Raw genomic sequence first — 27,458 nt, 5'->3', positions numbered from 1 at the left:
CACATGCTGGTTTTTGTGGAAGCTTCTGTGTTAGATGAAGACTACTTGCTCCTCAACTCATCCTATTCATCAGTCAAAGAAAAGCTTTGTACCTTCAAGGAAGGTAAGAAAATTAATTTTGGAAAATGCGAGGGAGTTTTAAGCTTAGTGATTCCTCATTACTAAAAAGTTGTCCAAAAATATGAAGCAGAGAACTTGCAAAAAGTTATCGATACTATTAAAACCTGAGCGCATCTGTGTGCCTGTAACCTTATCTCTTTCGGATTGTCAATGTTTGCCAAGTCAATACTGGTGCCGTTGATCACAGGATATCCAGAGAAAGCCATTCCACCCTGTCTCACCCTCTCTAAACCTTATAGTGCCGGAGATATAAATTGATAAATCAATCTACAGTAAATACAAAGGATCAAAATAATCAGTTGTCACCCGCCACAGGCGACATTGAGCCACCGCTAGTGGCGAACAAGGGATGGGCGAGCGAAACGAGCGAGTGGGGGGAGGGGGGGTGCGGAGAGTCTCCTAGTACCACATGATCACTCGAAAAGGAAAAACTGCATTGCTACTTGCAGCAATGAAAAAGAAAGATTTTATCTTTAGAAACAAGTTTTGGGTCAAGATTTGAAGTTGGGCTTTACACTCAGTTTTGGAATTGATGATCATAAATATAAAGTTGTTCTTATAAATCAATCTTGTGCGTCTTCCCCAAGTATCTTTTCTGCAAATTCACTGACCAGTTAGACAATCCTTTCAACAGACTGAATATGACATAGTGATTGTAATATTGCAAAGTTTTGGAGTTATTAAGTTTTCAAAAGCGACAAAACATCCCTATTTGTCGTATTTTCCATTTAGAAATTGAACCCGTTGACTACTAGGCGATCAACTCTTCGTAGTTTGTCGCTTAAAAGTTTAATATTGATAACAAGAAATTCTGATATAGCTACAGCAGTATTTCCTGATAGTAGATGTCTTCCTTGCATACTCTTCTGTATGCCAACTCCTTCGTATGTTCAAAAATAACAAGTTTTCAGGGTCGCCTTGTGAAAGCAGGCGTTTCTTTGAAACACTGAATTTACAAGTGATATACAAACTATGTAACTATCAATAACTGCACAAATTCAGATTTCATGGAAGGTTTTTCTTTCAAACCGATCCATACTGATGCATAATTTCTTAAAATATTGCTGACAAGTTTCCTCATCTCATTAGTAGTGTGTGCGTATGCAGGCGAGTGTATGTCAGGGCCGCAAAGAGTCAAGGCCGGCCCTTGTCAGTTATGTCACCGGGTTCCTCCCGCCCACGAAAAAAAGAAGAAAAGAAAAGGGGGGGGGAAATCAAAACTGCTTACTAGAAAACAATTAACTCTATTTTAAGTGACACAACAGTAAATATCAAAAGAGTAAATTGAACTTAATCTTTACGTTTTCTCTTATTCGGAGTCCCCTTCCCTCATCTTTCTTTTTCTTTCCTTCCTTTCTCTTTCTTTCTTTTTTGCGTCAGTGTCGCCGGTCCCTTAGTTTCTGACTAGGCTGCCATGGCCTCTCGTCGGACCTGGTGTATGTGTATAGGCTTGTGTGTGTGTGCGTAGGTTCCGCTTAGAAAATGTACAGTCGCACTACGCCAGTGTACCTCAAAGTCTCTTTTCTTCCTCTCTCACTATGACAATGTTCGGATGTGGACTACCGTAGAAACGGGTGACTATGCTACAGTTTTAATTCATTTCAGAATGTAATTACTCAACATTCATTCGGAAAAAAAATGAAGTTGCGTTATTATTACAGTTTAGAACCTTGACTTTCGATTCCGACCCTGAAATAATTTGAAACTTTACCCACACCTCCTCCAGAGCAGTTTTTTCTTTGTACTATTCTCACTCTCTCATTGCGGGTGAGAATGGTACAGCACATGTTTCAACGTTTTCATATAGGTTTTGTTGGTTTGTACCTTACTGTATCCCTCTTATATTTTACGAGAGAGTTGTAGATGTAAGTTATGCTAAAAATTGAACTTAGGAGAGTCAGGTACATCATAAAATTGAGATAAAACAAAGGCTTTATTTTCTTCATAATTTTTGAAAATGGATACCAAATCTTATCATCTTTTTCAGGCCACTGCCAAAACTTATCTCACTTCAACATTGTTGAAACTTCAAACTCACTTTCATCTACACACGTGATTTTTCCTAGGTACTTTTTCCCCCGATAACCCAACGCAAAAATTGCGCTCCAAAATTTCGACTAATTACTGTACCACACTCACCCCCCAAATTGTAAACTTTACACATTTGTAACTGTAGCAACATCAAAATATTTAATTTTTGAATGAAAACGGGAGGTAACTTTCTTTATGTAATATGAAAGCGAAAGGTACTTACGAAACTGTGATTTCTTCTGCACTAAAAGTCCACCAACATGAATTTCCGAGCTACCTACAAACACGTAGCACCAGTTGCTCACAACAAATTAATTCACAATCACCAGGTTATTCGTCTGGCGGGCGGTTTTGACAGTGATCACAACTCTCTCATTACCAGAGAAGGTTGCACAATAGTTCCCATTGAAACTGAGCTAGCCCAGAATGCACTACGAACGTTTTTTACGTCAAAATTGAAATTGTATCATTCTCACCCTCCAAACCATTCTCACCCGCTTTTACGGTACGTAAATGGTACTGTTCAGACACGGATTGTATGGAATTTTCAACGTCCAGATAAGACGAGTCCATTTGAATGAGGGTGAAAAGTAAAAATTTGATGCCGGTATTCCACTAATTTAAATGAGACTCTGCTTCTGCAAAAGCTGGCATCGCTAAAAAATAATAGATTCGTCCATTTCCGGCCGTAAAACGGATGTTTATCTTTCCATACAATCCGTGGTCAGACAGTAACCCTAATTTTCGACAAGTCCGAAGGGAGAAGCGACGAGGAGCGTTTCACTTACATGTAAAATGAGTTTCACCGCAACGTGATTCTTGTTGCAGTGAAGCGAGTATACCGTTTTAGATAGTATCGCAGCGATTGGATAAGGGTAAAAACACCCAACAAGAGGCCTTGGTTTTGCCATTATTGCCAATCCTAATACAGTAGTTTATACAAACGTAAGAATTGTTTCTATCACAAAACCCCCGCCAGAAGGTAATTCTGGTGGCACACCATAATCAACGTTAATGACTTGAAGGTCCTGGATTTTTGACAGCGAGATCAGGGTCGCATTTTCCTTTCTGTGTTACACTGACAAAACATTTTAAATACTTTCGGATGTTTTAAGTCAGTTTTCATAACTTTGAAATCTTTCATTGAATTCTTAATATGTTATTAATTATTTTTTCAAAACCAGTTAAAGCTTTCTCGATAATTCAAGAAAGGTCACCACGTCACAACCAAGCTGTTGAAAAAACGGTGAGACTGGTGGATGAGTCGTCGTAAAGGTGTTTGGAGAAGAGACAAGATGGTTTTATAAGAAAGCATTTATAATTGCTATCATCAATGCCAAACATGAGTCATTAAGTTCACTTCAAACCTTGACCCCCCCCCCCCCCTTGAGGAAAAAAAAGTTGTTAAAAATCATATGTTTTTGTAAATAAATATATTGTAAATATATTATTACAGTTAAAATAGAGTTATCCTTTCTGACTCGGTGTATGGGATGAGCAGGTTGAAACACAAAGTGCAGCTAGCTCCTCGTGGTGGGATCTGGGCTGTTATTGTAATAAAATATAACTTCATTACCATTGAAGAGCTGTACATTTATTGAGGAAAATGCAAAACCGGACTATAAAATGAGAAATAGTGCAATGCACCAAAAAGTCAAATATTGGTTAATTTTACGAAGCTTGACGGCTTATGCGCGGATTAAAAACTGTTAATAAATGTAAATAATTTTGTAGACACATAAGCAGTATTAAAAGGAAACATTTGATTGGCATGAGGACAAAAATTTAAAATATTTTAATTTAAAAAAAGTGGTATGTATTCGAACTTTTTTTCATTTTTTCCAAATTTTGAAGCTCATGCGCGATCAAAATACATAAATGTTTATTTTTAAATCATTCTTCACATATTTAGCATATTAATACACAGCATTTTTTTGTTATTAAAAGTCGTCTATCAAAAATATTTATTTTTTTAGCCCTCCTTAATGTACTGGTCAGCTAAATAAATTTTGTTTCATAAAAAGTAGAAATGGCTGTTTTCAACAAAAATTAAATTGATATTCAATTAACCTTTTCAAAATTTCCTGTAATACTGAATCATTTGTGTATATTATTACTGACTTTCATTTGAAGAGTAGTTAGTTTTAAGAGGAAATCATGTCCTATTTTAACTCAAAAGGTATCGAGTATTTCCGCATTCTAATTTTCCGGGGTTGAAATTCGTTTACAGTCTTCCCGTCAAACAACATCAAAATTTCTCCGAAAATTTATTCATTGCTGCGTTTCTAGTAATAGAAAAATGCAAAGGCAACCACGATCAAAGGTTACAAAGCATACGCAGTCTGGCACCAGAACTTCTTGACATTTCATATTTCGGGTTAAAACAAATTGCAAGAACTCCTATGCTGGAGGCAGACTCTGTTAAATCATGAGTGTCGTATAGATAGAATTACGCTTTTGTACAGGAATACAGGCTTTTGCAAAAGTAATGGTCACAATGAGGTTGTTTCCCTTGCTTGGAAAATAGTTTTCATGTGTAGAGGACGTTGAGAAGAAACCATTTCTGAGAAAAATTTTCTTGTACGTCAACCCATCGGCAGTTTGCGCCTGACGTCACTAAGGATAAACGGTAGTATATAACATAGTCCTATTAAATAATTATACTAAATACTCTTATTATTACTATCGTAGCACAATCGCGACAGTGAATAAAGATATTTTTACGGGAGAAAGAAAAAAACTAAGAGATAAAAAAAGAAGTAAATACACGAGCAAGTTTTTACAGAACAGTTATGCTTCAGGGATTCCTGTTCAGTCCAGAAGTTTAAACCTATGGACATTCAAGTCCACTTTGATACGTAGGCACAATGGTCACTTATCACGCATTATAGGAGAAATACAAAACTAGTCTGCCCACGGATTATATGGAATTGGCAAACGTCCAGTTAAGACGAGTCAATCTGAATGGTGGGGGGGGGGGGGATTTGCTGCGTGGGGGGTGTCCCGCTCATTTGAATGTGACTCTACGTAATTTGAGGCTAACATACATCTGCAAAAGCTTTCATCCCTGGAAACTAATAGATACTTCCATTTCTGCCTGTAAACCGGATGTTTGTCTTTCCGTCTAATCGGGGGTCCGACAGAATGTATATTTGCATATTCGTTCGATGAAATTTTAAAACTAACTAAACCAAGTCTTAGCAGCAGAGAAAATAATTGTAATGATTTAAGGCGAAATCGTAGTGACGATAACGGAAGGAAAATTTAAAGTGATTTTTTTTTTTTTTTTTTTTTTTGAATGCAGTAAAAGGAAAAGTCTAAAAATAAACCCAAAATACTGAGAAAATCCAGTTTTTGAAAAAAACAAAAGATTTTTCTGCGTTTAGAATTTTAATGATTGAAAGAACACACTAACTACTTAAAATACCGCCTATGTAGTAAGAAAAGTGTCTAATAAGCGTGAAGAGAAGTCTAATGGGGAATAAAAGGAAAATATTAATGACTAATGAAAAACCTAATGAGCTAGGATGAATATTCTAATGAATAATAATAAAAAAGATCCTCATTAGTATGTCTCCATTTTTATGCACTGAAATCTTAAAGCACCTATATGTGCTTGCGGATTTCGTGTGCAACTGAAAGTGAGTATAAGTCAGGGGTGCCCCGAACTTTATTTTTTGAGAGGACAGAAGTTTTCAATTGCCGAATGGAACTCCAAGTTTTGCCGAATGATAATAATTTTGCGGAATGATGATAATTTTGCCGAATGGAACTCCAAAATTTGAACAATGATGATAACTTTGCTGAATAGAACCCCAAATTTCGCTGAATGATGATAATTTTTTTAACGGAACTCCAAATTTCGCCGAATGTTAATAATTTTGCCAAATAGAGCCCCAAATTTCGCCGAATGAGGATAATTTCTCCGACTGGAGCATCAAATTTCGCCAAATGGAAAGTTTTGTCGAATAGAACTCCAGATTTTGCTGAATGGTGATATTTTTGCCGAATCGTCAGGCAAAATTCACCGAATAAGGAAATTTTTGGAAGATCACAGTGACCTCCCATTGGGGAACACCTTTTACGCGTTTTATTCCTATTTTTCTCTCTATCTCTCTCTTGCCACTTAGTCCAACCTAGAAACGATGTTAGCTCTGGACAGAATATGTTTCAAATGAAATTAAGGTCTCCCATTAATGTACTGTATTTTTGTGTGTGCAATTTTTGCGCATTTATTTTTCAAATATTTCTTTAACCGTAACCTAGCACATTCATACTTCCATAAATATAGTGCCCCCCCCCCTTAAGGGACGACAAGGAATCTCACTTGTTTACCTTACAAATACTTGAACTTATTTAGTATTATTTATCTTAGCTTTTTATCCTTTGTCTCACAGGAAAAGATGACCTTACAGATAAAATAGATTTCATCGTCTGCTTAGGAGGTGATGGAACATTGCTTTACGCATCGTCACTTTTCCAGGTAAATTGAATATTATTTGCTCACGCAAATGTTTCCATTCCAGTTTGGAAGCGCAACCTCTTAATTTAATAGTAAAATGAAAAATAAAATATCATTCAATAATTTTACTACGTTAATTGTGTGGGCTCAGATTAGCTTCGAGGGCACTTTTCATTAATGAATTTATTATAAATACGATTCTGTATATGCGACTTTTGTTGAAGTTAATGGTGGTTTTTATTTCTTATTTGCAAGTCAAAAAACTATTTTTCACTTCAACTTTGTAATGAAGTTTCATTTGCTTCGACAACTAGATTAAATTTAAGAGAAAATGGTTTTAATCCGGTACTGTAATAGTATTATTAATACAATTCAGTTTATGTATTAACTTCATACAGTGTGTTCATTGAATGAGTGACCCATCTTGAACGTCATAAAAATAACACTGTTTGCAGCATTTTTAGTAGAAAGTCAATAAATTTTGAAAAATACATTGCATTTAAATAGTTCAAAATATCATCGCTTGGTGGCGCTGGTAGCAGGAAAATGAAATAACTACACTCAATATCGCTGCCGTGTGCAGCAATAATATGGCGCAGTCACATTAAAAAATTTGCAGATACGCGGGACAGTGTCTTAGTCGATATAGCGCCATATGCGTTACAGATGTGGTTTTGATGGTCAAAATCCACAAACTCTTGCAGACGTGGAAAATTACTTTTGTAGTTCATCTGACGCTATTTTGACTGAGACACTATCCCGCGTATGTGCAAATTTTTTATGCGACTATACGCCAGATTAATGCTGCAAAGAGCCGCTGTATTGAAAGTATTGTTATTTAGTTTTTCGGTTGCTAGGTCCCCCTAGTGGTGATTTTTTGAACCATTTAAGCTCAATGTATTGTTCAAAATGTATTGGTTTTCTAATAAAAATGCTGCAAACGGCGCATTTTTATTTCAAACCGTGATGTTTTCTTTTATGTTCAAAATGGTTCACTCATTTAATGGACATGAAAAGTTTAATACTCACCTAATATAGGTGACTCCTGGCACAATCACATTAAGTTTAAGTAATAGCTTATTTATTACCTTGTGCAAGCAATAATTGTCTCCTACTTTCCCTTATACCAAACGTTTTGGCCAAAGGATCCCTTTTGAAAATTTCTCAAGACTCTTGGGCAGATACCCAAATAGAGATTGCGCATCATAAAAATGCAATCCAGAATCACAGGCAAATTTCTATATTATAGCTAATTGAGACGTAATATTTATAATTTTAATCAACCATTGCGAAGATGTTCCTAAAGTTTAAAAGTGTATTTAAGGACGAAAACTTTCAGATTCCAAAGCTTCAGCGACAAAAATCTACAGAAAATATCATCTCGACTTGCTCTTTGCTCAAACCGTTCTTTATTGTTGAACCGTTAAGGAAATGAGGACGTTCGGACAGTCACAGGCAAAAGCAAGAGCTGAATAGCCCTTTGCTGCGGAATTGATTTTAATTCCTCTGGACATAGTTTGGAGACCCATGCCCTACACGCTTAAATCCATTTCGGGTCTTGCCCAGTCCTCTAAACGAGCCACAGTCCTCTGTGGTGACACAGCTGGTCCTGTCTCACTCACTATATTGTTTATTAACTCCTTAAACGTGCTTGGAAGTGAAACTTCGAGTTTTTCTCTTTTTGCTACTATTGAGATTTGCTGTTAAGGTATTTGCTGAAATCATCGTTTCCCAATCGGTGATTTGCGAAACCACAGAGGGTTCGCGAGAGGTACAAATGGGTTTCGTGAAAATAATATCGTAATGGCGGAAATTTAACATGTTAGTTTGAGATGAAGTTTCAAGTTCAAGCGTTTTTTGTTCATCATTTATTCATTTGTCTCTTGCACATCCGATACTTTTTGGATGCAAATGTTAGAACACTTATGTAAAGAATTAATTCTGTCTGTATAAGGCATGGGGACGGGTTTTTACCGTCTTCGTTGAGCTCGAGCCGAAACAGTTAAACTTTTGAACGCAATGTATTTAAAAGAAAGCATGTCAATGCTTCAGCTTTCTCCGTTTGATTGGAAAATTCGATTGAATTTGATGGGAACATTATATGGAGCATTTGAGAGCGTTCGAGACATCTTTACTTCATTTTCTGTTTAGTTTCTTTACCATTTGAGTGCGACACACGAAGAGCTATCACGCTTCTCTCGCTCTTCGCCAAAAATGCGAATGACACAATAAGTGGAATGGCCTTGCTGTTTGTTGCTGTAGTGAGATACGTCGTAGAAAATTTAACGGAATTAAAAAATGAAAATTTGTGCTGTATGGAAAAAAGGAACTCGTGAAATTTGCACAGAAAAATCTTCTAATAAGTGAGCATAAAAATATTTTTGTTGGTAAAATTTACCGTTTATGTAATAATTAGAGTTAATTGCAGACGCTTCTATTATTTAAAAATAAAATAAAAAAATAACTACGCATTTTATTTCGCATTTTAGCATAAGGAAGAGAAAATTCTTCAGCTCTCAACCAATTAATGTACACAATGGATCCTTATCAAGCAACTAGATTTTACTGGAAGAAAAAAAGATCCTTTAGTTAATCTGAGACATTTTCTCTAAAAGATATTTTTAAGATCATTTCTTAATTGACTGATTTAGCGTTACGAATAAATGTACTATTGTGATAGGAAAAGACATTTTACATTCTATTGCCCCTTGTGGACAAAGTTTCCATGGGAAAAATAAATTTCAGCACATATATGCAGAAGGAAAGTAAATGCTGAGTACGATGTAAGACTGAAACTGTCAGACGAGATTTTTGAGCCAAACTTTGAAATTCTTTGCTCCACAACCATTCCATTAAGAATTTTTTCAGAGTGTGTTGAAACTTAAAGAGTTGTCACTGAATTTGTTCCGTTGAATTTGTTTTCCAATAATTTTTAAAATCTCATTTTAGCTCGTAGCATGTTTGTACTTCTACATTTTGCAGTTATTAATTTTGTTTCTCAAAAAAAAAAAGAAAGAAAGAAAGAAAAAAAAAATCTCCCAAATTTTACTGTGTAGGGAGGGGTGGGGTGCTTGTCGCTTATCACTTAGTACTTAGTGCACAAGGGGTTTGCCAAACTGGTACAGTTTATGAAAGGGGTTCTATTGAAATTTAGTTAACATCAGTATTCCAAAATGTCAAGAATATTGACTTTCACTCTACTTCTTCCTCCGTGTTTCAAAACAATCAGATTAAAAAAGGATGTTAGTATGTGTTTGAAGAATTTCTTTCTTTCTTTATTTAAGCTGAAGTATATTTATTTTGGTGTGATGTAATATCAAATAGTTTTCTTTCAAAGCAAAGCGTTCCTCCTGTGATGGCTTTCCACTTGGGATCTCTGGGCTTTCTCACACCGTTCGAATTCGACAACTTTGAAGAGCAAGTCACAAATGTGCTAGAAGGTAAAGTTCCTTGTTTTCAATCGTTTTGTGTATTTCACTTATGAACGAACAGTTTACATACGATTAAACTTGACCACATTCAGTTAGCTAAATTTCACTTGAACTCTAAATGAAAACTCAACCTATCTGTGTTTAGCTTTTTTAAAGATGTTTGCTACCCAAAGTTCATGTAACGTTAACGAATGCTTGTATTGCATTCGGTAATGAGCTGGCTCTGGAAGCTGATGATAATCCATTTTTTGAGGGGGTTTTCCACTTTAGTGCGTTTTTATAAAAATTTTCAGCATGTTTTACGTTTTTAGCACCTTATATATCTCAAAGCATTTTTTTTTCTTCAAGAAATCTAACCCAAAAGTTTTCATTGCCACTTTTCAAGAATAATGCAATCTGATTTGCAGCTGTGTCATTCCATCAGTGGGAAGAGAAAGCTCTCCTCATTTTTCACTTTAAAACAGAAGTAACGAGAAATTTGCTTGTACTGTAAGTGAAGAAAACAAAGTATAAATTTGAAGGAAAAAATTTATCGCCGTTTATTTCAAACAAACTCCAATGTGTCCATAAGCATTGAAACGAGTTTTTTGAGCTACAAAAACTTACTTTAGAAAATAACGGACGGTTCTTCAGTTTTGATCAATATAAAAATCATTTAGTTATTGTTTCATTCAGGTTCTTACATTTAAAGTTAGCGTTAAAGTTTTGAAACAAATGTTTACCAATTACTGGTTGCAATCAATACAAAATTCACTTTGATAGTGTGATTTATAATTTTCAAAAAAAAAAAAAAAAAAACACTTTAGTATAATTTCGACCTTATTTCTTATGCATTTTTCAAAAGTTTAAGAGATTTTTTTTTCAACATTAATTGTATTTTTAAGTATTTTTAGAGTGTTTTCGCAGGCATTTTTAGGGACAGTATCTTTCGGGGCCTGGTAATGAGTATCCTGTCTCCTGCATGAGAACGCCGCTCTTAAATACATGTCTATCAATTTAAAACTCTATGATTCTATTTTTCTGGCGATTTTTGCTTCAACAATACGTTATAAAATTCTGCCGTGGGAGGTAAAAGGCCATAACTGCAAGATTTTTTTTTTTTTGTCATCTATTGTACTTTAGCTTTATTTTACAAGCTTGCTTATTTGGTTTCCGCTAAAAAAAAAAGTGAAAAACACGTCAAGTTCCAAAGTTTCCTACTGAATCCAAAACGCGTTTCTTCAAATATCTCGAAAACTCATTTCTGTAGGCTGCCATTTATCTGCACACAGCAGCACTGATCTACTTCTTTAAACACATTTGCCTTTATAAATTCATGCTTGTGCTAGTTCAAAAGTCAACTGAAAAAACGCATTTTACGCACAAAAGATTCTGGTCGTTATTCCTAAAATTGCGAACGGTTGGAAATTTATTAATTGCGTAAAACTGCGAATCATCTCTGCAAAAGGGTTTTGATGAAAGCGATTATTATATCCATATTGTTGATTTTGAACAACTGTAAATGGAATGTATGAATTTATAAAAAGGAAATTTATGTCAGGTTTGATAAAAACTATGAAAAGTTCTGATTTAAAGTGTGAAATCAATTCTAGTTAAAACTGAAAAAAGTTTTTCATATATTTAAATGTAACATTTTCGTAGTATATTCATTGCTGTATTATCCTTCTTTTTCAGGCCATGCAGCCCTAACTTTGCGAAGTCGTCTTCGGTGCATCATTGTGAGAAATGAAATAGGAGAGAAAAGCAATAAACCACATACAAGTTTCCTGGTAATAAAGCTGATTTTCTCTTCACGACTAAATATTTATTGATTGATATAAATATCTTAAAACATCTGTTTTGTATCACAAAAAGACTGACCGCGTCAAAAAATGCATGTTGCAAAAATAATGCAAATGTAATGTAAACTGATTTCAAACCACCTTCTCTTTTGGTCAGTCTCCTCAAAACCACAAGCTGAGCCCCCCCCCCCCCAAATATCTTTTTCCCAACTACAGCCCTGAGTATGTGATGAAAAACCCTTACCTAGCTCTTCCAGTTATTCCAACTTTCGCTTATCAAAACTACGAATCGATTATTAGTAGGTTTAGATAACAGTCTCTACAATATGTTCAAAAATATTGCTATCACAGAAGCTTAGCTATCAATTCTTGTAGTTAAGGGAAAGATAATTTATGTTCTTAATTCCTAAATGTATTTTTTCTTTCGTTCAGGTTCTCAACGAAGTCGTCGTCGACAGGGGACCCTCACCTTACCTGTCTAACATCGACTTGTACTTGGATGGCAAACACGTCACTACAGTTCAAGGCGATGGTGATTAATTTATGTTCATTCTATGGAATCATTCTTATCCCAACAATCGTTAGTTAGTGAAAAAATAACCGCTTCATTTGTAGCGGAACTGTTTCTTGCATCAGTTCTGAAATTGGATTTTCCAATTTGTTACGTGCTGTGACCTATAGTGATAAGGGTTATTTGAAATATCAGGGATATCGAAAAATTATTTACACATTTGATTATTTTAAGAAAAGAGGAGGGAGTGGCATTATCTACCAACGGATTACCGACAAAAAATTCAATTTTCTGGAATTGTTTTTCTTTTGAAGGTGAAACTTATTCCAGGCTACCCAGAATTTCAAGATTTTTTGAACAGCCGCTGAAAGCGGCAGTGTTGTCGCAAAAATGTGAATGACATAACTGCGGATCTAGCCGCTTTCGCTGGAAAGAAATGAAGCAGTTAATTTGAGTACATTGTCTCTTCTTAAGTGCCCCCCCCCCTCCCCACAGATAGCACTCTATTCGTATTTATTACCATGTACAAATGAGGCTTGGCAACGATATGAACCTCAATTATTGGGATCAGATTATAAAAGACAATCTGTTAAATCAAGTTAGAACAACGCAGAATCCAGGCTCCTGATTCATTTTTGAAAACTGTTTTCTCTGCATGCACCAAAGCGTGTGACAATGTTTGTGAATGTCAAAAGTAAGGGCTTCGTTGCTCAAGCAGGGGAGCCCCGAACTTGAATTTTTAGGAGGGCAAAAATTCTCAATTTGCTGAATGGAACTCCAAATTTTGACGGGTATGCACACGTAAGTAATACATCAAAAGAAATGGGACATTTGGATGTACAAAAATTACAATATGCTCAGTGACCTCCCAATGGGGCGGCTATGTCTGAAGCGTTGGAGATAGCCGTGGACAATCTTGCTTTAATCTCGTTCTAATGAAAAGAAGTTCCAAAAAGGATCTTTTGAATGGGACAGAAAAACATTAATTTTGTAATTACAAATCATTGCACTAAAAAATTATTTTTTAATAATTTCGAGATGTAATTCTGTTCTTATTATTTCATGATGATTTTTCATACTAAAGTATTTCGTTTTCACTGATACTTAACTCTTAAAATGAACCAGAAGGCTCCTAATGTATTTCAAAAATTGGTCTTTTTATGCAAAACTCTTGAAATTTGTTCTCAAAACTCTGAAAAATGTTTATAACATGCATTTGGTCATAGATTTTTTTTTTCATTCAGCGGAAGACATTCACATACAACAGTAAACCACTTGCCTATGCACATCAGATGAACGCCCCTCCCCCTCGAACGAAAAAAAGGGCGAAACGAGCAGCAAAATTGGAGTGGGGTTTTAAGCTATCAGTTAAAAAAAATAAATAATAAAGCTATTTGTAGCAAAACGATGGATAATATTTCGTCCAAAGAAAATTGCTAAAGACACAATGGAACAAATGGCTCCTAATCTGTTTTGAAAATAAGTTTTTTTTTATGTACAAAAGCTCTTAAAACGCATTAAATATTCATAATATCGATTTAATTTTGGTTTTATTCGAATCAGCGTGAAAAAAAAATAAGTATAAAACAATACTTACCATACCCAACTTTCCAATAATATAGGTTTAAATTATTGGTAATTAAATACAGTGGGGGGGGGGGGGGGAGCGCACAGCAAAAAAAGTCAAACTTTTTAGACATCAATTAGAAAGACATAACAAAGCGTTTTGTGAAGAAAAACCTTGGATTCTAATTTTTCCAAGGAAAGTGCTAGTTTTACTGGACTATTTAATGAATTCTTTCTGAAACAGGTCTCATCGTGTCGACTCCGACGGGCAGCACGGCGTACGCAGTGGCAGCCGGGGCCTCGATGATTCATCCCAGCGTGCCGGCCATCATGATCACCCCCATCTGTCCACATTCGCTGTCTTTCCGTCCCATAGTTGTTCCCGCTGGTGTGGAACTCAAGGTCAGTGTCGTTCCGTTCAACCCTAACATGCAAAATGCTTAGGCTATGACATCTAGAAACGGCAGTTTCGTTCATGTTCTGGACTCTGCAGTCCCGAATAGTCAGTAACCGAGCTGGAAGCAGAGTTCCTCTCTTAGAAGTTGAGATTTCTTTCATATTGGAAGATAAAATAGTACCGCACCGTAAGCAGTGGTGCGGTTCAACTAGAAAGTGAAGATAAAAGCTAATTGGTAATAAGCAATAAATTACCGTTCTTGAGCGAGGGCTATGGCATAACTACATGCAGAATTCCGACAGTCGGGTTTTGACACTGATGAACTTATTAATGTACCACCGCAGGGGGCAATATGTGGGCAAAGCCCCCGAAACACACCGGCAGAGGCGTTGTACACCAATTTGCTACAGGAGGCGAGGTTGAGACTGCCGCCGGTGGCGGCTAGTGTTTGTTTTCAACGGAAATGCTTTATAACAGAAAAATTCTTGAAATATATGTCTTAACCTAAACAAAAGTGTATGTATGTGTCAGAATTACGCATGACAGAAATTGAAGTTGACTTCAAGAAGTTGTGAAAAGAAAAAAACAAGCAATTTTTCTTTATCGAGAAAGAAAACTTCATAAACTTCATCAACGTTTCAATAACTACATGGATAAGATATGTTTAAGTTGATTCATTTCATTTTATTGTTTTTGCATTATGCCGTTTCATTTCTTTTTAAGATATGAGCCGTCAATTTGGTCACATTGTAATTTATTCGGTTTTCCTTGTTAAGAGGTTTACGATTTATAAACCTTAAATTATAATAGAAAGTTTATAAACCTTTATACAATGTAAAAGCAATGAAATGCGATTGAATACATTTGAACATATCTTATCCAAGTGTTTATTGAAACGTCGATGAAATTTCCTTTCTCGACAAAGAAAAATCATTTGTTTTCATCATGACTGCATGAAGCCAACTACAAATTGTGTCACACGTTCTTTTAACACGCACACATTATTTAAAGGGTAACACACTGTCAGGGACGACCGGAAATCAAAGTTTTGGGAGGGGAGAGATTCTCAGTTTGCCGAACGGAACTCCAATTTTTGTCGATTAATAAAATTCTAGTATGCATACGTCTAACATTAAAGAGACATTCGGACCTTTAAAAATTGCAATGTTGCAATGGGTCGTTTCCAAAACTTTAAAAGTATTTTTTCTGAAAGAACATGCTTAAAAACATAGAATATGACCATTTTTAAATAATTTGTTAAAGTTTAATATTTAAAAAAAAATACTTAAATCGGAGCGCTTTCATTGTTTACGGCTTCTGCCGATGACATCACAAATGATGAAATGCCATTCAGTGTTGCCATTCACAGTGCAAAATATTTAATTCAGATCTTTACTCACGTATATTGGCAACGATAGGGTTGATAGCAAGCGTAGCACGCAATTTTAATTCGCTTCTTGATTACCATAACGTGGAAACGCGGAAGAAAGATGCGCCAAAGAGCATCATTTATGACGTCATCAAGACCACGCCTTGTTTGAAAAATCGGACATTTAAAAAAATTAATTGAAAAAAACTGTTGGGAAAATGAATGTATTTTCTGGGTCCATGTGTTTTTTTTTTTTTTTTTTTTTTGCTCATTTTATCCATTTCAATGACTAAAAGTAGTGCTTTTGACTGAAAGAAACCACCCCATTAAGTCAAATTTGCCGAATCCTTAGACAAAGTTTGCCTTATAAAGACATTTTTTGGGAGGTTTCAGTGACATCCCGTGACCTTCCATCGGGACACCCCTGGAGATTACTCCTCCAAGCAATTTTGCTATTCATATTTTTTTACATGATGGACCAGTTGCAGTGACCAAGCTATTCTTCCCTATTTTAGATCATGGTGTCGCCAGAATCTCGAAACTTAGCTTGGGTTTCTTTCGATGGTAGGAAGCGACAGGAACTTCGTCATGGAGACAGGTATGTAATGAAGATCCTTCACTTATTATGTTTGTCATAGAGGTGGGCTATGTCGTTCTTTTTAATGATCCATTCATCAGAGGATCGTTCGATCTTTTGATGCGTTCATTCAACTCGTTCATTTGAGCGACTTCGTTCATTTAAAAAGTTGCAGGTGACCTCTCTTCCCGACATACGTACGTACATTCCAAATCAGTCATTAGATCCGTAATATTCTTTGAAGGAAAAATGACTAAAATTAGCTAAAAGAAAAAATATGCCTGTGAAAAATGAATAAAAAAAAAAAAACTTTATTCAGGTTTAGATATCAAACTTTATTCAGATCAGGAAGTGGAATGTCTAAACATTTTGTTAGTAGCCCAAACAAGTTTCACAAAACCTTACTAATGGATACATTGGAAACTTGCAAAAGATCTTCAACGAGGAAAAATGGAGCAGAAAGTAAAATGGTTCGAATGAATATATTGTACTACACTGAAAAAAAGGGAAATTTGAGATCGATTGAGAGCTAAAAATTTAAAGAGAAATGCTATATATATAAAAAAAAATGCGATTTTAATCACAAGTGCATCAATGCAATGTTCAAAAACTGCTCACCGTTTTAAAAGAACGGTCTTTCATTTTTTAAGCGAACGACCGGATCCTTTCATTTTAAGGATTCGTTCTTTTTGATCCGCTCGTTTATGAACGATGCATCCCTAAGTTTGTCACTTAATGGAACTTTAGAGAAAAATTCCAGCTCAAAGTGGCCTTAGCAATGGGTTGAGACAAAGTTACAAAGGTTGATTGGTTTGTCATTAGTCTCTCTGCCAGACAGAAAAGTAGTGAAAGGCTATCCATAAATTATGTTACACTTTTTTTTTCCAATATTTTTGACGCCAGACTTTATCACAAAGTGCCACACTTCCCAAAACCTATACGTACACTAATCACATGTCATGCTGTATTAGTATGCGTATTTTAGAAATAAAGTAGGGGAATGTGGTTCAAAGTGAACTGGTTAGATAATATACCTTTTGCAAAACGAACAAATTGAAAAATCGGAAATTTGTTTTGAAATTTACAGAACGTAAAGAAAGAACAATGCAATTTATTATAAAACTTGCATTCAAATAGAATTTTTCCTTTTTGGCAGTAAGTATGTTTAAAAAAGAGAGAAAAATTTCACTATGCCCTACATGGGGAAAAGTGAAAAATGAAATATTTTTCCATGAAAATAATTTCTATTTGATTCTTAAAATTATTTTTCATTAAATGAATGAATAAATAATGAATCTATAAACGGATTAAAAAAAAATAAACTACTGTGTGAAAAACGAAGTGAGTGAATAAAAAGATATATAAGTGAATGAGTAATTAAATAAGTGAATTAATAAATGGAGGAATGTAAATGAATTCATTAATAAATGAATGCGTCAGTAACTTAATAAATGTTTAAATAAGTAAACGAAGGTGAACAGTTAAACTTTGCCCCCATTCGCCTTCCCTCGCTTACCCTTCACAAATTTGTCTTAAAAACTTAAAATCAAAACGTGTCTTATACAAGGTTGTCCCAAAAGTTAGTTAACACTTGCTGCAGATGGAATTTTTAGCATTTTGGAAACATTTTTATTGTTTCAGTTATTACTTGGCAAGTAAAATTTTGATTTTTTGCAAGTGTTTGCGAGCTTTTGAGATACTTCTAGTATTAACCAAATAAGTACCGTAAAACCCCTCTAATGCGGATACTAACGGGACAAATGTTTTTGTCCGAAATAGAGCAGTATCTGCAGGACAGGGTTTTAATTATGTTATTTGCCTTGAAATCGGGTAATTAGAAACTGTCCGCATAAGAGGGGTGTCCGCATTTGAGGGATGCCCGTTTGGAGGGGTTTAACTGAATTTTCCATGAACATCAGAGCAGATATACCTTGTTCTTTAGAGCAACTTCTCTTTTTATTGGAATCAACTGAATGTTTAAGAACATAGTTAAAATATTGCTAGATATCTGGCGTAAACTGAAAATATATTACCATTACATTTTGCCACACATTCCAAATACAATGTTATTTTATCATTTTCTCAGTGTAATAAAAGTGGAGGATGAAGATTTTTAACATTCTAAATAGAAAGCAATGTCTTCGGTAGTTGTGAGTATTTATTCGCCCAAGTTTATTTCGTTAAAATAGTGGTAACAAAAATTCAAAGATGAGCTGAAAGTTATTTTTTTTTGTTTAGCCGCAACATTTTGTTGTCATTACTATTTTTTCTCTTTTAAGATTGCTAGAATTTTGAGAAAATATTTCCCGCTTATTTTCTGAGAAGTATAATTGCCAGCGAAAATTTCCTTTCAACAAGAATTTAATTTAAACTTTAATCAGCATCTGTGAAACTAAAAAGTGATGAGGACACAAAGCAGAAGAAAATAGTATTTTTATCTTTAATAAACGGAAGTTGAAAGGCATAAGAAACTGCTTACGATCAATCGTACAACCCCTTCTCCTGACAACATGAAGATTTCCCAGAAGCAAGACTCCCCCCCCCCCCCCAAGGAATAAAACTCTAAAAATTTCAATGGTGTAGTCTACTCCAAGACCAGCCCTCTTTCCTTGTTGAGCACATCACTGTAATATGTTCCTAAACAAAACTGAATAATGGTCATTCCACGAAAAGCCGCCATTTTGTACCGTACGGGACAGCTCATATATTTCATTAAAAGGAGGTAGTTTTGAAAGGTAATGAATACATTTTTTTTTCTTAAGAAATCACAATCGTATGTGTAATTCTTTTTGCGTCAAAACCAATTCTGCAAGTATAACAGTCACTTCTCTTCCTGCTAGTTATCTCTGAGAAGAAACAAACTCCCTCAAAGTCGGGCCTCATCTTATCAGAGCCCGACCTCTAATCTTGATTGCCACCTGATCGTTGTTTCTCTTATTGCAGCCTCCGCGTGACGACGTCCGTCTATCCCATTCCGTCCATCTGCGCCCAGGACCAGATCAGCGACTGGTTCGACAGTCTGGCCGAGTGCCTGCACTGGAATGTGCGCAAGAAGCAGAGGCAACTGGACGAATACTCGGACCTTGTCCACTCTTCTTCGTCGGACTCCATAGATTCCAGGAACCTCGAACATCTGGACGCATGAAGGGGGTTAGTGTTACTTTCAATCACACCATAACTCCTGGGGACTTGCAACTCTAATCAACTATAGAAGTCGCTACCGTCTCTGACTATAATAGCAGCTGAAAGAGAGTGAGCCACTTACCAGTCCAATGAGGCATCTGCCTTGTCCGAGTAAAATTGAAATGTTTTACTTATTTGGCTAATTTCTTAAATCACCTCAAGGTTTAACATCTTCATTTCTTATTACTTTCTTTTACAAAAAAGGAAGTATTGTATTCGCGAAAAAATTTTCACTCAAAATTCGGCCTTAATTTCAATTTTGCTCACCTCCGAACTAATGTTGAGGTTTTTTTTTTTTTTTTTTTTTTTTTTTCAACCCGACCGCACGCGAAAAAGTGCCTAAGAACGTATAAACACTCGAAATATCCATTTTGATATTCCCCGAGTTAATTACAACGACTTTTCTCGTGACGTCCGTATGTATGTGCGTATCTATGTCGCATAACTCAAGAACGGTATGTCCTAGAAAGTTGAAATTCATTACGTACACTCCTAGTGGGGTCTAGTTGTGCACCATCCCTTTTGGTTGCATTCTGGTGTTTTTAAGGGGGTCTTTTGCCTCTTTTTGGGGGAAAATCATTGTTAATTTCGATGTAAACTCAAGTGGTGTTACAATTTGGCGGACAATTGGCAATATATCGTCTATCTTTTGGTCGCCAAGTTTTTTCGCCAACTTGACGACAAATTTGGCGATTTTTTTTAAAATCTGGTTTCAATTTGGTCACTGTTGGTAATATTCAGAGAGTAAGCTATTGAATCATATTAAAATTACCAATAACGGGTAAATGACATTAAATTGGAGTAAAAGGAAGTCATGTGAGGCACACATCTGCTCGTTTCCCTAAGTGTGTAGCATTTCGGAGATCCCTGATGCCGCTTCGCTGTTGTCTGGTTCCTGCTCTTACCTTGAGCACTCACAGTTTGGTATATTGCATTAAAAATATCTTAACTGATATGTGTAGCAATTCGTATTGAAAAATATTAATCTAGAAGAAACTTTATGGTTTGCTGTTATCATGGTTTAAATGTAAAGAAGTGTAGCAGCCCACTCATTGCATTTACCGTTGAGTTACTTCACCAAAACTTATTAACTTTAAGCATTACTAACATTCTTACTAAAACCAAAGATAAAATGACCCATCAAGCATCTGCGGTTACTAAAAGGAGTCTTGAAAGTTACTATTTTTTTAAATAGGCTCTACACTGGTTTCATGAGAAAGATATAATATATGTAAACATGTAAACATAGAAACGCGCCATATGGCAGCGTCAAGCACATGTTTAGCCTGGTCATTAACAAATTGATGCCAAGCGGACGGCGAATTCGTTCAGAATTATTTACTTTTTTTTATTCCAATGAAAACCTCCAAAAGTGGCCATAGTGGCAAATCTTCTGGCAAACTTTTTACTTACTTTTGATCTATTTTTCCGTGAACAGAGTAAAACGTTTTTCGAGGGCAAATCAAAAAGTCTTTGCGCCTATTTTTTTAAACCAAAATATCGCTAGGAATACAAAATGAACATGTTCATTCCCAGCAGTGACAGTTCCTTCAACCGTACCAGCCGTATCTGCTTTTTGCTCGGAAGAGCGGAGCTGATATCAGTCATTTAAGATGACGGTCCGTCTTCAGACGTCCACAGCTTATGAGAAGCGAAGTGTTATTCGTTTTCCATGGAGCAAACGGGAAAAACCCCACCTTGTGTCTCTTCAAGTGAGTCTCCAAGAGAGACGCCCGTGCGTGGGAAGCATTTCCCTGCGAATTGCTATTAGCGTTTGTCCCTTGCTCCATAGAAAACGAATAACATTTCGCTGCTTAGAAGCTGTGTACGTCTGAAGACGGACCGTCATCTTAAATGACTGATACCAGATCCGCTCTTCCGAGCAAAAAGCAGATACGGCTGGTACGGTTAAGGGAACTGTCACTGCTGGGAATGTACATGTTCATTTTGTATTCCCAGCCATATTTTGGCTTAAAAAAATAGGTGCAAAGATTTTTTGATTTATCCTCGTATTTATTTACTTATATTAGATATACCACTATTAATTGTAGCCGGTGTGCTACAGTTTTTTCGTGCAAGTATAGGTCCTTTAAATAAAAATTTCTTACGAAAACACCTGCACCAAGTGCTTAAAAAGTTTCGGCATTGCAGGAACTCAGATGTGTTTCTAGCAGTGATTGCGATTTGCGAATCTATAAATCGCGTGTCGTAAGGAACATATGATCCAATTTGGGTGAGCTGGTGAGCAACATCAATTTCGAATTTTATGAAAAACAAAACCGATGAATATCTTAAACTAACAACACATTCACTAAGAGTAGTGCTGAAGCTAGTGAATTTGATTTTCGTTTTTTAATACCTGCAATTGTGCACCAGAAAAAATCAATAAAAAAAGATTTTTGATACGAAATTTTAAGGAAAATTTTCTATTACGCCACTTTGTTTCTCTATATTTTACAATTCATCAAATTAAGCATATTTTCATCATTTGTACGAATAGTTAGATTTGTATTTCGCAAACTTGATGCGTCAAGTTTTATAATTACTTATTCTTGATCAATTGTGATTTTAGTTTCGCTAATTCTTGCGTGTCAAGAGCTTTGATAGTGTAAAATTGGGAGTTAGCCTGAAGTTTACTCAAGTACGCCTACTTTTCTACAGAGCGCCTGTAGGTATGCTTTATGCTCTCGTCCTATCAAATTTTCATCGTTTTTTCTTTAATTAATTTTATTTTAAATATAAGGTTACAAATAAAGATAAAAATAGAAGTCTTGAAATACTTATAAAAATAGATATCAGAAATCTTGTGCTTTTTAACTAATCAATATTATTTTTGAGATGGTTTCTAATTTAGTTTTTTACATGGTACCAGAGTCAGACTAGGATTTTTCCAAATCATTACTCGCCAAACTATAAAGGTTCGTCATCGCTGTTATAAGCCATTTTGTAGCCCTAAAATAGATCTCCACAACGTTCTTTAAAGCGAAAACGGCTCCATCTTAACGCACGCAATCGCCAAATTGCATCCTTCATAGTATTCGAAAGTTCCCCCTGCTGTCTAAAAAATTTTGTTGCCAAAATTGCCGAAATAGTTTTCACCTTTAAAGGGGGGGGGGGGGGCTTTTTATGGAATAAGATTTTAAAATACATTTAAACATTTTTGTAAAACACTTTATACACAAAATTAATTCTTTACTTGAAGCAGAAAAATGAATTCTTGCAGTACTTATTTTTTAATCTGAGAAGATCGAATAATTACGCTCGTATGGAAAAAGTTATGACAAAAAACCTTTTTTGATAGAAAGTAATTTCGAAGAGGAGGCTCTTTCAAAAGGTTAATTTCCTAAGAAGTTTACCAAAACCTCTTCTAAATCGGGGAAATGATGAGAAAAAGTCAGGAGCAGCTGAATTTTACTCTGAGTTCATAATTAACTGTGCAAAGTTGGTGGGTTTTTTTTAAAAGAAAACTTCTTAACGCTAAAACCAGCTATGTACCAAGATAAATAAATACCTTTGTGCTGAAAAGTAAAGTAAGAAATAACAACGTCAAAAAGCTCAAATTGCAGATTAGGGGCCATTTATTAATTACGTAAGAATGATTTTGGCAGTTTTAGACCCCCTCATCCAATGTCAGGGTATGTAAGATTTTTTTAAACCCCCTCCCCCCTATTCTTACGTAAGATTCCATTTCGATTTTCAAAATAATAAAATAACGAATCTTAGATCAGTGGAAGTGTTATTAAATTCACTGTTATTAAATCAAATCATTTTGAATAAAGAAATATTTACTAAAAAGTTGGAATCTATAGACGGAATGTTTTTTTCGACATTTTTTTTTTTTGTATATGTTGCGTTACTAATTAAAAATAAAACCTGCCCTACGTAGTGAAATTCTTTTTTTCACTTTACACTATTCATTCTGTGTAAAACAAACAAAAAAAAGCTCATCCTAATACGTTTTTACCTTTCAGACGAAATATCGTCTCTGCCAAACCTCTTGACCGCACGATTTCTAATGTAAAATATAGACTTGGAAAATATGACGTAATAATGGGTTTGACCTCCCCCCCTCCCCCAAGTAAAGGGATGTAGAGATTTTTCAACCCCTCTCCCCCTCAGGACCCTTAAGTAATTAATGAATGGCCCCTTACTGCAGACATATGTTTCGACGTTACAAGGAGCGCCTTTTTCAATGCAAAAGAAATATGCTTGCCGGATATATTTTCATCAATGTCTGCAGTAACCTGCTATTTGTGCGTTTTGACGTTGTTGTTTTCTTTGCAGCTATGTACCATTCAATATGTTTATTTAATTTATTTATTTATGTTTCAGAAACAAGCATTGCGCTGCAGAAATTATAGAAGATGCACCCCAAAACAGGTGTTTTCCAAAACTCAAGTCGTCCTGAAAATGAACCTAGAATGTAATTTAAAAAATTGTAATACCTTGCTGAATAAGTAGACAAAGTGAAATATTCATAATTTTCAAATCATGTACAGAGAACTAAACGGTACTATTTTTTTAAATTTTATCATCACAGTAGTATTTTGTGATATTTATATTTTTTAACAATCGACGTAAGCATTTTAAACGAGCGTTTTTGGAAACTTATTCTTATGAATATTCAATTACTTTTTTTTTTAATTTTATATATAATGAAATTTTTGCCAACACAACGGCTTAGCAAATTTGTAGAAAATATCTTAGTGGGGATTTTTAAGAAAAGCTAATTTTAATTGATAAATTTTTCAGTAATACAGGAGGGAAATTATTTTAAACGAACTTTTATATATATATATATATATATAAATTCTTATGAATCTTATGATTAGATTGATAGCAAAATTGTTGAAATTGTTTGCTAGTATAAAGATTTAATAACTTCATTAAGATTGTGTTAGGTAAAATTTTAAAAGAAAATTTACTTTAGTTGATAAATTTTTCCATAATACAGATAAAGCAAAAATGTAAAACTCGTGGTGTAAAAAGCAGAGTAGAAAATACATTTGGAGTAAAAGACACATTGTCACTTTGATTTGTTTTACATCGAATCGGTTTTATACGTCTAGTTTTGAAATTGCCAGAAAAAAAAATTGAATTTTAATGAATTTTTTTTACTAGTTAGTCAGTACATTTTATGATAAATAAAGGGATCAATTTTTCTTGGCAAATATTTATTTTAAAATTATTCTTTGACCATTTTAAGACAAATAAGTCTTTTGATGCCTAAAATGGTGTCCACGATTATGTAAATTGCATTCTGTTCATGTTATGTATACTTATGAATTTTCCTGCTATTCATTAAAGCAAATCATGCAATCACTATCAGCTTTTTAAATCTATTTTCGATGGATAAGTTTAGATTCATGTGTCTGTGCAATGTATGCCAAAGATGGCTGAAATGAGCTATCATTCCTTGCATTTTTTTATTTGAATGTGCATTCATGTTTATTAAATATATTTTATGTAAGAGTTTGCTTTACTTTTTTGCGTTTGAAGTTTGGTTTTTTACATTAGATTGAAATTTCTACATGCATTTGCTCTTCCACACGAAAGGATCCATGGAATAAAAAAAGAAAAAAAAACTATAAAAAGAACAACAAGTAGGGGCACCCCCCGAACATAAGCTTTTAGATGGACAGAAATTCGTAATTTGCCGAATGGAACTCCAAACTTAGGCAAATGATAAAATGCGGATATGCACACATAGGTACCACGAACATTCGGGCATTTAAAAATAATGGGGACATAATTGCACTGGTGCAATTATGTCTCCAAATTTGCCGAATAAGGGAAGTTATTCAAGGTCATAGTGACTTCCAGTCAGGGTTGCCAGATTTAGGAACAATAAATACGGGACAGACTTCTAGAAGTGAAGAGGAGGGGGTGAACTTATTTTTGAGACGCCGCTGTAAATTCAATCTCAACAAAGCATTAAACCTCAAAAGCTGTCGCCTATCAAGGTATAAAAATAGTTTTCATTGCGAATGACGACGCATGCGCAGAGTTGTTTCCAATATTAGTCAATCAACAAAAGAAGCAACCATTCGGCTCCTAATAGTCTGACGAAAAAAAAAAAAAAAACACTCACATACAAACCAAATTAAAATTTAAACTTTTTTTTTTTTTGATGCCACATGATTTTTTTATTGATCATTATTTCACATTTTTTTTTTTATTTTTTCCCCTTAAAATAATGTCTCGTTCTGTAAAATATTGTTATCAACTAGAATACGGGACTTTAGCCGTCCCGTATGGAAGGCCTCCGGGACGCGGGACACTTTTTCTAAATACGGGACTGTCCCTTGAAATCCGGGACGTCTGGCAACCCTGCTTCCAGTTGCCTCCCTTCGGGGCACCAATGCCAACAAGGGGATCGCTAAGTCGCATTCTCGTACTTTTTTAAGGATTTATTTAAAGCACTAAAAACTACAATTTTCAGGTGTGCTTCTTACCCAAATTGATCAAGAATCTCTTTGGAATCTCTCTTTTTTCATGTCCTTGTTTATCTTGTGCTTATTATACAAGTTTATTTGTGATCACCTCCTGGGTTTCGAAGTGTTGTAGTAAAAAAACTAATACGAACACCACAAAAAGGAAGATTTAACAGGTCCAAGGCCGGATTCAGCTTTTGAATCGCTCCGTGATAAAGTAAAAAAAATCGCCCATTTTGAACTACAATGTAAGGATCTCCCCCCCCCCCTTTCCCCAAAGAAAAAGAAGGAAACGTTCTTTTTTATATTTTTTAACAAACATTAAAAAAACCACGGCTAGCGGTAACTCTATAAATAACATAAATATTTACAATAATTTTTAACTTCTTTAAACGTTTCATTTCGACGTTTCACAGAAGTTATTTAGATTTTATATATGTTTTTACAAATTTTCGATCGACAGTAGACCCGTGCTATAACGCGATTCGACATACGCGAAATGGCTATAACGCGAGTTTTTCACGAGTAACGAATTTTAGAGCTAACGCGAATTCCTGACCACTACATGAAGATTTTCGACAGAATAATTATGGCAGAAAGCAGAGGAACCAATCTTCTCTTTTTTGTCTTTTTCTTCTGGCGAGCTGCCTGATGCCCTTGTGCTGTCAGGGGGAAAATTGATAATAATCTGATTGCGCAGACACGCAAATTAGGAGTTTTACTTTTTTAATGCAAAAAAGAGAATTAGCAATATAAATCATATCATCATTACTAGTAAGTAATTCGCTCAGATGGGTCGGAAAATATTCCTCTAAAAATTTTTCAAAATTTGATCTGTAAGTACAATTTCAATTATTTTAATGCTGTTGGGGAAGGGAAGATTCTTTGACTCTCTAGAATTTTTTCGATAAGTAAATGTTGAAATGGTCGTCTAAATGATGGAATCAGGGGTTCTCTCACGGGAATTTTTCTAAATTGTAGGTCAAAAAATGCGACTTTTAACGATCATCGATAATGATGGGAAGATATGAGTACGGGGACTCTACCCCGGAATTTTTCGTAATTGAAATCATGAAAAAAAAATTTAGACGATTAAAAATTTTAATCCTAAAAACGAAATTTTTATTGGGGGGAGGGGGGAGAGAAGCGGGATCTAAAAGTCGGACGAAAATTTTCTGAACTTGAAGTCCTAAAAACGGAACTGGAGGCCATCATTGATAACGTTAGCGGAAGGGATAAGAGTATATGGACTCTCTTCCTTGAAAAGTGTTTGGAAATTGGAGTTCAGAAACACAATTTTAGATGAGTGTTAGTATGATGAAGCTAGGAGAGTTTTTCCCGGAAATTTTATAACTGATGTTCTAAACAAAACTTTTGAACGATGTTTAATAAGGTTGCAACGGAAGGGGTGGGGGGTGGATTCGGAGGCTCTCAACCGGAAATTTTTCGAGACGAAAGTTTTATAAACGCAATTTCACTCATTTTTCGATTATGTAATGGGGAAGGGGTGCAGGGAATCCCTTTTTCCGCTTTCTACATTCCTCTTTTACTTATTTTAAATAAAAATATTCTGAGAAACCCTCTTTAATTTTCCTT

The 27,458-nt window shown here is 35.1% G+C and overlaps 1 protein-coding gene across 1 annotated transcript; it reads left to right on the top strand.

The window, feature by feature from the left end:
- On the top strand, positions 1-24,794 carry LOC129227438 (NAD kinase-like). Its single transcript, XM_054861997.1, has 9 exons — positions 1-103; positions 6,549-6,634; positions 9,951-10,053; positions 11,719-11,813; positions 12,258-12,357; positions 14,147-14,304; positions 16,184-16,266; positions 19,189-19,395; positions 23,761-24,794. The coding sequence occupies exons 1-8, from the start codon at positions 4-6 to the stop codon at positions 19,388-19,390; spliced, it is 927 nt and encodes a 308-aa protein (XP_054717972.1). The 5' UTR covers positions 1-3; the 3' UTR covers positions 19,391-19,395; positions 23,761-24,794.
- Positions 24,795-27,458: the final 2,664 nt, after the last annotated feature.

This window comes from Uloborus diversus, chromosome 8 (assembly GCF_026930045.1).
Source record: "Uloborus diversus isolate 005 chromosome 8, Udiv.v.3.1, whole genome shotgun sequence".
Lineage (NCBI taxonomy): Eukaryota > Metazoa > Arthropoda > Arachnida > Araneae > Uloboridae > Uloborus > Uloborus diversus.
The sequence above is the reverse complement of the archived record's forward strand: the minus strand, read 5'-3'. Positions and strand labels throughout refer to the sequence as shown.